Genomic DNA, 13,608 nt, shown 5'->3' with positions numbered 1-13,608 from the left:
TGGTGGTGCAATTCAATAGAACTGTTTGCTATTGTTTTGCTAATCTAAAAATATGAAATATTAAGCATAATGGGAGCTTTATTCCAATGTCAGGCACATATAAATGTTTTACAGGTAAAAGCTGTTAACTACTGTCAACTGTACTGCAGATTACAGGTGATGAACTAACCTGTTCATCTCTTGTGATTCATAATTCGCTTTTGGAAAGTGAAACCCAGCCTGGTGCAATTTTCCTGCATTCCGTCAGTACATGACAGGCCTTCTTCCTCGGAGTGAGGGAAGGTGCAAGTGGAATAGTCAAAATAAAAACCATAATTATCGTGGCATCTTTATAAAATGCTGCTTTTAAGGTCAGACCTGATAACTTACTGTTTTTATAATTGAAATGGCACTGTTAACTCTACATAAAATTACGTTCGCATAGTATTTCATTTGTAATTTTCAACCACAGGCCTACTTCCGTTGTTTGATGGTGAAGTTGAAGTAATTGTACTAGTCTACCTGCTCACTTCAGTGTGAACTGCCAGTTTGTCTAAAGGAAGTTTGTTAGAGGGACAATTGTGCCTCTGTCGCTCTCTACTGGCAACACTTAGCAAATGGCAGTGTCAGGAGGAATCTTTTGTAGATTCTTAAATTGAAAGGTGGCTTTCTTAATGTATATAATTTTATAGACTTTCTGTTTGATAAATACTTTTTCCCATAACACTCATCAATTACTGTAATGTAATTAAACAAAACAAACACCAATATAAAATACAGAAAAAATGCCTTTTATTATTGGTATTTACATATTACTAAAAAAAAGAGTTTTGGTTACTCATAAACAAATTACTGTTGAATTAATACTGGAAACAAGTAAATCCCAGCTTTTCGATGTGGTGTCAATGACAAAGAGAAAGAAAATATTCTTTCGCATTTCTTTGGAAAACTGATAAGCCTGGACAGAGCAATGGCATTCAGTGGTAGGCAGTGCTATAGTACAGTTTACAGTGCACTCTAGCATATTTTCACCTCACATTACACTGACTAAGTCTTATCTCTTAAGAGAGAGCATTACCCTATTTGTGTTTGTTCAGAATATTCCAATAGGGTCACTTTGACACAAATTAACTGCAAGTACAAACATACAACTAGATTTGGTAAGAATAAGTTTAATTTGGAAGCGCAAAGCACTGGGAGCATATGGGTGGAGGTGATAGTTTGTTTTGCTGCCTTTTGCTCTACTGCAAACACCACTTATACAACACAATCTGTAAGGGATAAGGTCATTCCTGGGCTGTGGGATTGGAGCCCCAGTTCTTGCAATACAGAGAAACCAAGACCTCAGAACTGCTATGGCTGGGCCAGACACCTACGGGCTAGTCCTACCGGTTATCCTTGCCCAGTACACTCCCTTCCTGGTTTACCCTCCAACAGATGCTGTGCAGTGAATGGTTTGCAGTCCAGTGCTGTGGATCTCACCCGCAGAATGTGAAAGTCATTTGCTCTTTGCTCAAGGCATTTGGACAGAGACTGGTTTAAGGATGAAAGTGAGTTCTTCCCAGACATATTTCTATTTAATTCTGTCCCTTTCCAATAGCAGCAAATAGCATTGCCAAGCTACACTCTGCGAATTGACATGCGAAAGCTCAGAATCCTTGGCTTTCCTCCCTGAAGAGGACTGGGCGGGAGCAGCTGTGAGCTAAGGTAGCGCTGTGTGAGAAGGCCTGGGCACTCCTGGGCCAGGGCCCAGCTGGCAATGGTCTGAGTTCCTTAGAGTGAGAAAACATGCAAAGACATGGCCTGTGAGACTCCAGTCCTCCACCCAGGAGGAGAGGATGAGGTGTATGCTGTGGACAGTTACTTACTGTATATGGCCTCACTGTACCTTGGCTCTCTATGTACCTAAGCATAACGTCTTCACATGTATCACACATGGCTTGGCCAGGACAGTTCCTGCAACATGTACTTCCGCTGAAGAAATGACTTGGACTCAAAGATACAAATCAAGTAACTGGACATTTCAGACAGATATGGCCTAAAATATCATGCTTCATTCCCTTTGGTTTTAGAACAGAATGTGCTGAGTAATTTAATATATTTTCCGCTAGGGGTGCCTATTCCCCCACCCTCCCCCGAACACCTTAATCCACCTTGGTCACCTTAATTCACCTTAATCCACCTGGAAATGGACTAGTTTATTTCTGTACACACCCCCAACATAACTATGTTTGTGTATTGTCTGTCACTTTTTATTTTTTCTGCAGTGTTGACCTAAAATGTCTAATGCTTCTACAACAGTCCAGTGTCTACAGAATTAGCTGCAAATGAAATATTAAAATGAAGATGTGAAATGAAATATTGTTTTGTCTTTCTCTGTGATTCCTGAATGGCAGTTCTTTTCTATGCACAGTAACTGCTCCCCATTGGTTTTCCTTTGCTGTGCCCTACCTTCCATGTGGGGAAAGCCTCTTTGGAAAATGAAAGGCAGTTGAACATGCCAGTGCAGGTATCAAACAGTTTCAACCTGAACCAGTTTTGACCAGGGGACACATCTGGAAAACTGCATTCCTGGACTGGACTCGTGAGTGAAAGGTGTAACGATGGCAAGATTCATCCGACCCCTCAGTTGCCAGTTGCCCCCTGGTGTGTCGGGTAATAGAATTAGTTGGCAGGAGGAGTCAGTCTGCAAGTCCCGAAGCTCATTCTGGTGTGAGGGAGTGGTGGGGGGCGAGGGGAGCTGGGGTTAAGGGGTGGGGCGGTGAGACCCAGCTGTGGGCCTGCAGAGGTGCGGGGGCACTAGATGAGCAGTAGGCGCAGAAGTGGAGGTGCCAGCACCAGGAGGTAGCTGGTGCTGTAGGTGTGGCTGGCTGCACGGCCCTTGCTGTTGCAGTCGTCCGAGTAGCAGCAGTGAACTTTGACCCCCGCGACTTTGGAACCTTCCCTCCGAGCCTGCTCGCAGAAGGAGCGGTACGAGCACGACTTCATAACGCCATCTAGAACAGGACACACTCAGAGTCAGCCCTCCTGCTTCTCACGCTCAGAAACACTTCATTACAGCAAGAGTTCCCTTCTTTGAGATGTAGAAGGGTGGCAAAAAATACATATAACTTGAATGTTTAAAGCCTATTAACAAGACCATTCACTGCCCATGTGCATCCTTCCTGGTCTGCAAATCCCTAGTTGGTTGTAATCTGATTACAAAGAATCCTTGGAACTATCAACTCTCAAAACCACCTCCCCACTACAGCACCACCTGCCAGAAAACCCTAAACAGACAGACTGTACTGTATGTACCCATTGTCTAAATGGAGAATGGTTTTAAAACCTTTTGTTTTGTTTTTTGGAATCTGTGATGGAGTGTTAATAGGTTGTGTTTTTTTTAATTATTGAAATTGAAATACTAAGATCAGAAGAAGCAGTTGTTTATTGCTCCTTCCCCACCGTGACTGATCAGTTTCCAAGTTTTCTATACAACAGCCTAAGGAGAGGTCCCAATTACCCTTTGTCTCATCATCTGAGGTCACCAGAGGTCAGGATTTGGAACTGTCCAACAGGTTTTCTGAGCTCCACAACTCAGGAAGCACTAAATCCAGAAATTTGTCATTTAAAATCTAAGCTGGGAGGACAATGCCCTATGGATCTCACCAACAGCTTTGAAGCCAAAGCTACATTACGTCCAAAAGAAATTTACAAAATATCCTGTTTTTTTAGATGAGGGAGAACCAATATGTTTCTATTGTTTTCGCTCCACTGCTTGTGAAATCAAGTCAGTTTGGAAAACATGATAATGTGGTTGTTTATTTGGGGTCTTTTGGAGGTCTTGAGAGCAGGTGTTAGGCAGCCCTGTCATAGACACTCAGGCACCCCAAAGTCTTAGTCTGACGAGGAGTAAATGAGTAAAGTATCTCCTGTCACCTAAATTGATTCTTTTTTTTAGCTGAGTTATAAGATCGTCTCAGCTACGTTTTTGTCCTCCTAATTGTCCTAAATGGTGATGTAGTTTGTGATGAGAGACTGTAAAATGGTTACCACCATGCTCCAGCTCAGAGTAGGCTGTATCTTACAATGCCAAATGTTTGAGGAATCGATCTCATTCAATGAAAATAAGTCACTGATCATGTTAAGTGAGACTGTGCGGGATTATCCTTGTGTGGTTTGTGTGTGAGGTCAGGTTTGGGCACTCACTGGCTTGTCCTCTGATGATGGAACAGGCATCAGAGTGGCTGGGACACTGCTGGGAGCCCTGGCGATTACAGTCTTCATCACTGGAGCCCACACAGCTGTAGCAGCGCAGCGCTTCACCTAAAACAAGCAGCTACTGTCAGCAGTTCAACTCTGCAGCATGACCAATCTATAGTTTCAGCTCTGGTCTTCACTCCTGCAATCAATGTACTGTATACATACAGTTCCTCTTGAAACCTGTTAGCATATCATTTTCCAATGTTAAAACAATTATTGGTCTGATCTGAGTGATACACGCCACTATTTTTCCTGTCTAAAGGTGAAAAGAGGTTGGCCTTCCAGCTGCAAAATTGTTGTTCATCAGTAAAGAGAAGGGATTCTATGCATTGTGTGTGGTTTAAAGTTGGACCTCATTTTAAGACTTATATGACAAACTTGTTTCATTTATTTTCTCAGCAAAAATACCCATAATTATTAATCTTGATAATGACTGTCTAATGGTTTTTGAAAAACAATGTTGCACCTATGGTTAAATCTGCATTATTGTTTTCTTCGAGATTCTTCTTAAGGCAGAACACACAATCAATCTACCTTCCATCATACCATAGGAATTCCAACCCTCAACAGAAGCAGAACGTCAAACACATGAAAACGGGATTACAAAGCCAGATGTGTTTACCCCTCTCATGGTACGTTCAACACTTGCGCCAGGGCAGGTAACTCTGCAAACCAGACAGAATGACTGAGGGCACACCTCCACCTGCTTCTTCTGCTATGCCTCGGTGGTAAGGAGTTCATTTCATCTAAATCATGCAGTGTGTGTGAAGAGGCCATTTTATGCATTTTGATATTGCAAAACTAAAACAAAACAAATGCAACTGCTAACAGTAAACCCTTAAAGGGAGGAATGACAAACATTTTGTTTCAGATATATTGCGTTTACAGGTGAAGATTTACACCTGGATGTTTTGCAGTATCTTACACATACTCTAAGATATTAATGTTTTGAGTTTTTTGCTGATTTCCGCTTCTCTAACGATTGTACAAAGAGCCGTTTTTCTGTCAGATCATTTCAGAGCGTCATCTCGATCCTTCACCAAGTGTTGTCTAAGTAAGTCCTGGATTAAATATTTTAACAGGCTGTTCCAGATGATGCAGTTCCACACTGCACATCGGCAGAAGTGGGAGCTGACTATTGAGGGAATATTGTAAATCCTCACACTTATTCTATCCTGTTCACAGTCAAGACCTGCACACCAGATTCCATTCAGGACTGTAACACAACATACATGTAAACCGAAGAAGGAACCATTTCAGGGGTTATGGTATAGTTTGTTATTTTGAATTATTCATTTCTCAGTACAACTAGAATACACAAAAGGCTTTCAGAGACCAGAGATGAAGGCTTTAACAAAAGGAGACAGGAGGGTCCACTGTCTGTTTTCTGAACTCACATATTAGTGTTTTCTTGCAAGTAATTAAAACCATTGAACTGTACTGAAAACAAATTAAAAATGACTACAAAGTTAAATAGTAATTCATCTTGTTATTTATATAACTAGGTCACATAATAATATACCTAAGGAATAACTGAAACGGGTCTGACTAGGTCTTGCTTTTTTATATCTACTGCTTGTCACTGCTGTCAATCCTAATGTTCTATGCGGTTAAAATGCAAAATTCTGCGTTGTTAGCAATATGTAATAAAATGTGAGACAGATTTCCAGAGTCATAATACTATAATACTGTCACAATCTCAGCTCATAGATACATATTTCACCATTACACTGGATTCCCAGCCCACAGCATTATTAACACATTATTCTCATGGAAGCAGTCTTCAGAACATATGATTTGACAGTGACATTCAAATTTTCTGTGACCAGTGTTCCTTGACTGAGAACGATTAAAAGGAGAGTTTAAACGTAAATTAAACACTATTCATACATTCCATTGATACACATGATGAGTGGTTACTGTTCATCGCTGCAGATTGTAAAAACACAGAAAAAGTAACTTACCTTGTAGGGCTAACAGAGTGCAGAGCAGAAAACAGCAGACAGCTTTCATGATGCTGATCCTTGGGTGTTCTATTAGACAATGAAAAGCAGTTTGTTTGTGCCTAAATCCCTGATCTTAATCTTTGCTATCACAGGCTTGTTCCCCTGCATGGAAGGACAATCGGATTACTCAGTGGCCACTTTGGACAAACTCTTAATGCTGCTCCATCTACAAATCAGAAGAGGAGAAACTACACAAAACACAAAGCAGCCCTTGCCCACCCCTCTTCCTTCATAAAACAGCATGTTCAGTAAAGAAAGGGAGTCTATTATCTCACAAAAATCTGCAGATGCTGTGAATAAAATAGATGTGTAAGTCCTGCCAAGAAAGCCCTTTTCAGAATACTGCCATTGAACTGAAATGTACTTACACAACAAGTTGATCCTTTCTTTGTATAGGATCGTAATGCAACCAGTGGCATGCATCAATTATTAACTAACACTGACCTGAATTGAAAGTATTTTGTAAGAATTACTGTTAGGAGAACAACATATAATAATATTTTTTTAACACAATGATAAACTGTGTACTATGCATTACAGTATTTGCGTGACTAATGTAAGTGTTTAACAAAACAGGAATTTCACTAAAGCAATGCATTATGAATCACAGGAAAAAACATCTACTCGAAAATCATTATAAGTAGCTGCTTGATTCTGAGAATCTGACCTGTTAGATTTCAATCTTGCCTGTAATTTTCACAGAGAACAATCCCACATAGGGCAACATTCTGAGTTTATTGTAATGTAACTAAGGTATTATACAGAACATAGCTAATCAAATTGCAATATTCTGCATTTACAATGTCCTTTGAAATTTGAGTAATTTGAGTACATTTATGTTAGAAATGTGGTCTGATTTTTATAAAATCCTTTATGTTCATATCTTCCAAGTACTGACTGTCTTGCTCAAAATTATGTACATTTACATCCTTACAAGCTGTTTGTATACATTTTTACTATCACTGAATGATGATGTAAAGAATGTTTCTACTGTGGGAATGAGTCAGTGTATCTGAAGTCACGTTTTCTGCCTGTAAAGTGCCAGACCAAAGCAAGAAAAGAGCTTACTTCTACATCCCTTCTAATTCAATCAGCGTAGACAGTCTCTTCAAGCCTCAGTTGCCCTGGTCACCAACACACTGCTTGAATATAGTACATAACAAAACACCAGCAAGAAGTCTTTGAACCTAGAGCCCGAGTGCCAACAGTGCAACTTGATTTTCAGCTCTTAGATTCCCATCTTCAGACAATGTTGTCATTTTAACAGTAGTTACACTAGTCACGGGCTTCTGCTCCCAAATGGCAGCAGAGATGTCATGATAAGGTTTAATTTAGGTTAGGGTGGCTGTAAGTGCTGCCAGTATTGGATTGCCAAATGATGCTCTGAGTAATGAGTTTAGCTACAACCCCCTATGTGACGGCGTGTTAGGTTGAGCTAATTGACTATTGCGGGTCATTTATTTTAAATTGGAGAAAAAGAGAAAGGTCCAAGTAGTATGGTCATATTTCAAGGCTACTTGGCAGTGTTTTACAAATTCCTTTTACAAAAACAAATCCCTTTTGAGACTGAAAAGGTCTTTCTTCATGTCAGAAGGGAATCTCACAATTATTTTTAAGGTTAAGGTTTTGCTCTTCTACACAGCTAGCCATAGTGGATTGGAACCAGTACAACACTGTCATCTGAAAAACTGCAATCTGGGACCAACATCATGTTTGAGTTTGTGTTGACACAATTACACTGATTTATCATCACCTGCCCCCCCGTGCCCATGGGTCAACTTGCTTAGTCAGGGGTCCTGGACCTACATCATCCTACCCCCATTAAAATGAATGTCTACAAACATGACCTGTGTGAGTTGAAGCCAGCAACAAGGAAGGTAAGAAACAAATGCCTTTCTGTGTATTTTAATCTGAGAAGTTTGAAATGCATGGAAAATGGAATGATTTGGGTTTCTGTGAGAATGTTGTGTCATATATTTAGGTTGCAGTATCGGAAGCCACGTGACACTCATCCAATTTTGGATGCAAGGCAAAACTGTCAGCTGTGTGCTAAATGATTAATCCAGTACTTGATGCCACCATAAACTTAATGGAGTGCATAGCCTGTGTCCCAACATCACATTCCAGCTAAAAAGAGCCATGTCCAGCAATGCACTGCACAACAGCTCTTGTTCAAGAACTACAGGACTGAACATCTTTATTGCCATATTTATTGCACTTAAAGCAGGTGCTTGAAACCAGCTGGAAGCCTCTTTGGATTCCTTCTCAAGTCATGTTACATCAATAATAGCAGGACTGAGACACTCAGCACCCCCCCCCCCCAAAAAAAAAAAAATATTGTAAAATAAAAAAGAAATTTCCCAGATTTTAAAAAGAAAGCATAAACACAATGTATCTGCAAAGTACATGAACCTTTGAATTGATAGACGTATCAAAATCCAAAATTGCAATTATTTTTCCTTTTGTCAGCCAAAATTTTATTTACAATAAGAAGGTACTCTTTCATCTAAGACATGCATTTAGGATTTTGTTCATTTTTTATTCTCACAGCCCTATGTCTTCTGAACTGCTGCAGGATATCACTGTGCAGGCTGTGCCAAGCCTTTCCAAAGTCCTGCACTATTGGTGGCAGTGGCAGGGTGTCCAGACTTCAGGGCTCCTGGTGCCAGTGTCAGCAACACAGTATTCATTCCAGCACCTCACAAGACCCCTGATGCAGGAAACTTGCTACAAAATTGAAGTCTACGAAAACAAAAATCAAAGTGGGTCTTCCTCTCCATGGGCATTACACAACAGTCTCCTTTACAAAATACAGTAGTGCAGATGGCTACGGGAAAACATCCATTCAGTGCTCACAACTTGCCAGCTGTGGAAGTACAGATGATATGGTGTTATCTTCCTCTCCTGATTGTCTCCTCCCCACCCCAAATGGAAAGAGTCCAAGAGAAGGGGTGGCAGTTAGCTCTTTCCCATCTTAGAGATGAGTTCATCGCAGATCTTTGTCAGTTCTTCAATCTCTTTGTTCTTTTGAGAGAAAACAGCAAGATGTTTTAGTGGATTCACTTTAAAATGTGTAGAATTATTCAATGCTGTTTCTAAATACATTAATAGCACTATCAAATAAGCATTAATCCACAGATCCAAGTCTTTATCTAGACTGAGCAAGCATTCTTAGACCCTGTACCAGCGAGGTAAGTCACATAGGAATAAATGGTAACATACTGTAATTCAAGTAACTCTATTTATAATGTGTCTTGGAATAACATTCCAATTTACCAATCTATTCCCATGTATGCTCTTAACCGCAGTGCTCAGAGATTGTTATTTTATCTTTTTAACTCCTCATCAAAAGCTTAAGACTGCAAATGACAAGTGTATCTGCGAAAGCTTTCTAGCATTTACAATCACGATCCCTCTGTATTGACATTCCAACAAAACCATCACATGGCTTCAATGTATAGTTTCTTAGTACTGGTTTTTGAGTAGCTACGGCACTAAAATGGGAGATCTAACACTATACAGAGAGGGACTCGTGAAGATTAGTCTAGCTGTGAATTCTGTATTCACACAGAGATCAGACTATGTTGGCTAAAAATAGAACAGCTAATGCAAACAAGGTGCTTAACTGTTTAAGGGCCAGACTCCTTTAATTGTTTTTAGAAGCTCATTACATGAAATGGTCTACAAGTATATTTAAATCATTTACTGTGATACATAATGTGTGTACATAAAATTGAGCTTGCTGTTAGAATTTGATTTGTTTAAATTGCAGATTGTGCCAGCTGTACATATATAGTTGTGTACTTCATCTTTCTGAGGTGCAGGGTACCCTGATATTCTATGAGGACCTTGTGATGTTGTCTCATTGAAATTAGGAGGTTAGATTAATTTAGAGGGGCACTGGGAGGGAAACAGTTTGCCGTTCTACCTTCTGCTCCAGGGTCCTTTCCAGTGACTCCACCCTCATCTGCTCCTTTCTCAGGCTGGCCTGATATGCTGCCTGCTCCTGCTTGGCTTTGGCACGTACCTGGGCAATCTCTGAGTTTGCCCTAGGAGACACACACAGACACGTCGTTATGACTTGCGCGTGGACAGACTATAAGACCACAACTACAACATTAATAAATAAAAATAAACTGCTTTGAAGCTCATGCTTTTCAGTTACACTAATGATTTAATGTGGTGAATTAACTTTGATCAGTTCTATTGTGGTCACACAAGCCAAGTATTGAAAGTAATGGAAAAACAGATGGGGAGTCAGTAGTGTGTAATTCATCCATGTTCTTCTTACACCGGGAGAACCTTGTATGTTGAGAGGACTGTCACACTCAACATTAGCATTAGCTTTTCAGAAAAGATAAAAGGTTTGTGCGGTGTTATTAATTAGACAGTAATGTTATGCTTAGTGTTGAAATTGAGTCAAAGAAACTGAAATAGAAACAGATAAACTCCCTTTATTTAGTTCTCATGAGCAGAATACAACAAACAGAGGAAGTGGGACATTTAATAAAATGGGACAGGGGAGGCAAGGTGGATATTTAGTACAGCAGGCAGAGGAAGTGGGTTATTTAGTGAAGGTGGCAGAGGAAAAGAAGGTATTTATTAAACGAGACAGAACATACGAGTTATTAAGTGCAGGGGACAGAGATAGAAGTATACTTACTTGTCCAATTTTTCCTCCGCATGGATCTTCAGGGCCTGGTATCTCTGCTCCTCCTTGCGGACCCTGGACAGATACTCCTGCGCACACTTTTTCAACACTTCCTCATTCTGGACAGAGAGCACAGTGGGTCAGTGGAGCTGCTGAGATGAAGTGCTCACTCCCAATGACAGCTCACAGATAGGAGGAGAAACACAGTTTCTCTGACATCTCTCTCTCTAAATGTAACTTCAAACTAAGGCAGCCTCTTATAAAGTTTCATGTATAAAGAGATGTCTAAGGCATTTAAAAGTTCTTCTTCCCAAAAACAAGTAAATGAGTAAAAAAATAGCTACAGTTCACCCCATATCACTGATACACAATCCCAGTTCATCCACCTGAACACTCTTCAGAAGTATCAAAGTATCAAACATCTCCCCTTTCAAATCCATACCCATCTCTAACCTCTGCCCTCAATCTTATACTCAAGCCTAAGCCTCACCATGTCTAATCCTAACTGAAAATATAAACCTACCCTGAACCCTAAGCCTAACTCTGAAATACAGCTTGTGTACAACCAGCAGGAGCAGCAGATGTTGGGTTATTGCTGGAGAGAGTTTAAGCGTTCCGATTGGCAGCCTGCATGTTTGATTCCACACCCACCTTGCGGAACCCATCCAATACATCCTTCATCTTCTCATAGCGCCGGAACAGGTCAGCCAAGGACTTCTCCACTGAATTCAGGTCAGCCAAAGCCTGCTCTTTCTCCATAATCAGCTGCTGGATGGTGTGGTGGGACAGAGATTTCTCCCTCTGCTCGTCCTCTGACGGACACATACACATGCTGTCACTGTTTGAACTTGACCAGGCAGAGACATAGATACACACTGCCACAAGCTGGCAAATTTACACATACATACAGATACTGTTTGTGGCTGTCAGACAGATGCATGGTCACTGTCATTGCTCATTCTCTGCTTTACAGATTGACTGACTCAGAGAGGCTGCTCATCCTGTTTGAAAGGATGAAAGGCAGACAAGATGAACCCTCCTCATTTGTAAATGGACTCCTCATTTGTAACTTTCCTATGTTCCCCATTGGTTATATCTGATAGACAATCAGGCAGATGCCCCTTAAACAATATAGCCACTATAAATATATAGCCACTCACTTTCTTTTCACCTCCACATATATGTATCTACTTTAGAGCTCTGTAAATGTTAGCCATTTTCAGTTTGTAATTTGGCTTGTATTATTAATAAAAAACGGCGTTTTCTGAGCTACAAAGATTAGATCTTAGTGCTCTGAATATACATGGTTAAATACCCTTCTAGGCTTGGTTTTGTGTCAGCTGATGTGGGTTGCACCTGTAGCTCCACTGGGTTCCAACACAAGTGTTAAGTGTTTCTGTGTATGAAAGACCAAAATAGGGACAGAGTGCCAATATTCAAATTAGGAAGCATGATCTGAAAGGGGATTGGTTGTAGACTGTATCAGGTGCTTTGCTTACTCCTAACAAGACATTAGATAAAACACCTATTAGCTTCTAACAGTCCTGAGAGGAAAAGCACGTTTTGGTTTAATAAAATCAGAAGACTGTCATTCCAAAAGAAGGTTGTTACATGGATCTAAATGTTGTACACTGAAGGGGACCTAGTTTTAGTCACAGTGTAAGTTTTGTTTGCTTTCAAATGGCCTATTAACTCATTTGAGGACACTGAAAACTGTATAAAAAAGCTTAAACATCATAAGAAGGAACCGACTGCATGTTCAGCATGTCCAGTGTTCCCCTGATGTCTGGAGAATGGACAGTGGGCAGTCCTGAAGGGTCAGATGCCAGCAGACCACTGTCTGCTCAAAAGCCAGCACAGCAGAACTGACAGTGAAACATGCAGACCAAACAAACACTCAACAATGCAAAAATTAAACACTTTGGTGAAAAACAGTCCCTTCAGTTGATACGGCGTGATGTCACCACTCCATAGTGAAAACAACAAAAAAATGAAGACTACACAGAGAGTGTTCTGTTTTTTTAAGACGCACATAGTGCATAAAAACATTACTTACCAGGCATGCCTGTTTGGTATATCAAAGAGTAAGGAGCAAAAATGGGAGCAGAACAGAAAAGAAGGGATCGCATTAAGTACAGCCGAAAGGCACTGATGTGAGAGGAGCACTGGACAGAGCTGGGCTCATGCTGCCCTTTCACAGAAGGTTAAAGTGCCAAAAAATGAGTTGGAAAAATAAGATCTGGCAGCAGAAAAAGAGAACATCCTTACTGTTCGTGATAAAAAAGAGGAGTGAATGGATCCAAAAAGAGATGATGAATTGAAAAGCAATTTTCAAATTACAAAATAGAACATCAAAATGATAAAATGATGTGTGAAAGTGTTAGCATAGCAAGGATTAATTCACAAAAGTTGTTTCTGATCAGAGCAGCCACGCTGTTTGCAGGTTTTATTTCCTGGCCTCTCCATTACAGGGCTCTGTTTTATTTGGTGTTATAATACTCACACATCCGGCAGAACTCAGTCTTACTGCCCTCGTCAGCAGATGGCACCTGCACTAGTGGTGATTCTTGATTTATTGGTGACATTTTCCAAGCACTTGACTGAAAGCAGGCTGCCAAGGCTTTGATTTAGAAAGATACTCGAAAAGCTGAAAGCATTCAACATTGGTTCACCAATGAATGTACTTCTCAAACTACAAACATCTACAACAGGGCTTTCTGGAGGAGGTGA

General features: G+C 40.5%; 2 protein-coding genes across 26 annotated transcripts in view; both read right to left on the bottom strand.

Moving 5' to 3' along the window:
• Positions 1-749: 749 nt before the first annotated feature.
• Positions 750-8,271, bottom strand: ly6pge (lymphocyte antigen 6 family member pge). The gene is made up of 3 exons (XM_088635294.1): positions 6,186-8,271; positions 4,168-4,284; positions 750-2,975 (listed from the first exon to the last, which is right to left on the bottom strand). The coding sequence occupies exons 1-3, from the start codon at positions 6,232-6,234 to the stop codon at positions 2,779-2,781; spliced, it is 363 nt and encodes a 120-aa protein (XP_088491420.1). The 5' UTR covers positions 6,235-8,271; the 3' UTR covers positions 750-2,778.
• Positions 8,272-8,423: 152 nt separating this feature from the next.
• The window catches only part of tacc2 (transforming, acidic coiled-coil containing protein 2), a 73,022-nt gene continuing 67,837 nt past the window's right edge, over positions 8,424-13,608 (bottom strand). For all 25 annotated transcript variants that reach the window (XM_088635275.1, XM_088635261.1, XM_088635265.1 and 22 more), the window contains 4 exons: positions 11,530-11,690; positions 10,891-10,997; positions 10,156-10,276; positions 8,424-9,251 (listed from right to left, as the gene is read on the bottom strand). In XM_088635275.1, the coding sequence (XP_088491401.1) occupies positions 9,186-9,251; positions 10,156-10,276; positions 10,891-10,997; positions 11,530-11,690 (455 nt within the window). In that variant the 3' untranslated portion in view covers positions 8,424-9,185. The remainder of the gene's footprint in view (positions 9,252-10,155; positions 10,277-10,890; positions 10,998-11,529; positions 11,691-13,608) is intronic.

Source organism: Lepisosteus platostomus, chromosome 6 (assembly GCF_059453375.1).
Source record: "Lepisosteus platostomus isolate fLepPlt1 chromosome 6, fLepPlt1.hap1, whole genome shotgun sequence".
Taxonomy (NCBI): Eukaryota; Metazoa; Chordata; class Actinopteri; order Semionotiformes; family Lepisosteidae; genus Lepisosteus; species Lepisosteus platostomus.
This window is presented reverse-complemented; position numbering and strand designations above follow the sequence as displayed.

Coding starts and splice junctions, on each gene's coding strand:
- ly6pge (XM_088635294.1), bottom strand. CDS start 6,234: ATGAAAGCTGTCTGCTGTTTTCTGCTCTGCACTCTGTTAGCCCTACAA. Junction 4,285..6,185: donor CACTCTGTTAGCCCTACAAG/GTAAGTTACTTT, acceptor TGCTTGTTTTAG/GTGAAGCGCTGCGCTGCTAC. Junction 2,976..4,167: donor CATCATCAGAGGACAAGCCA/GTGAGTGCCCAA, acceptor GTCCTGTTCTAG/ATGGCGTTATGAAGTCGTGC.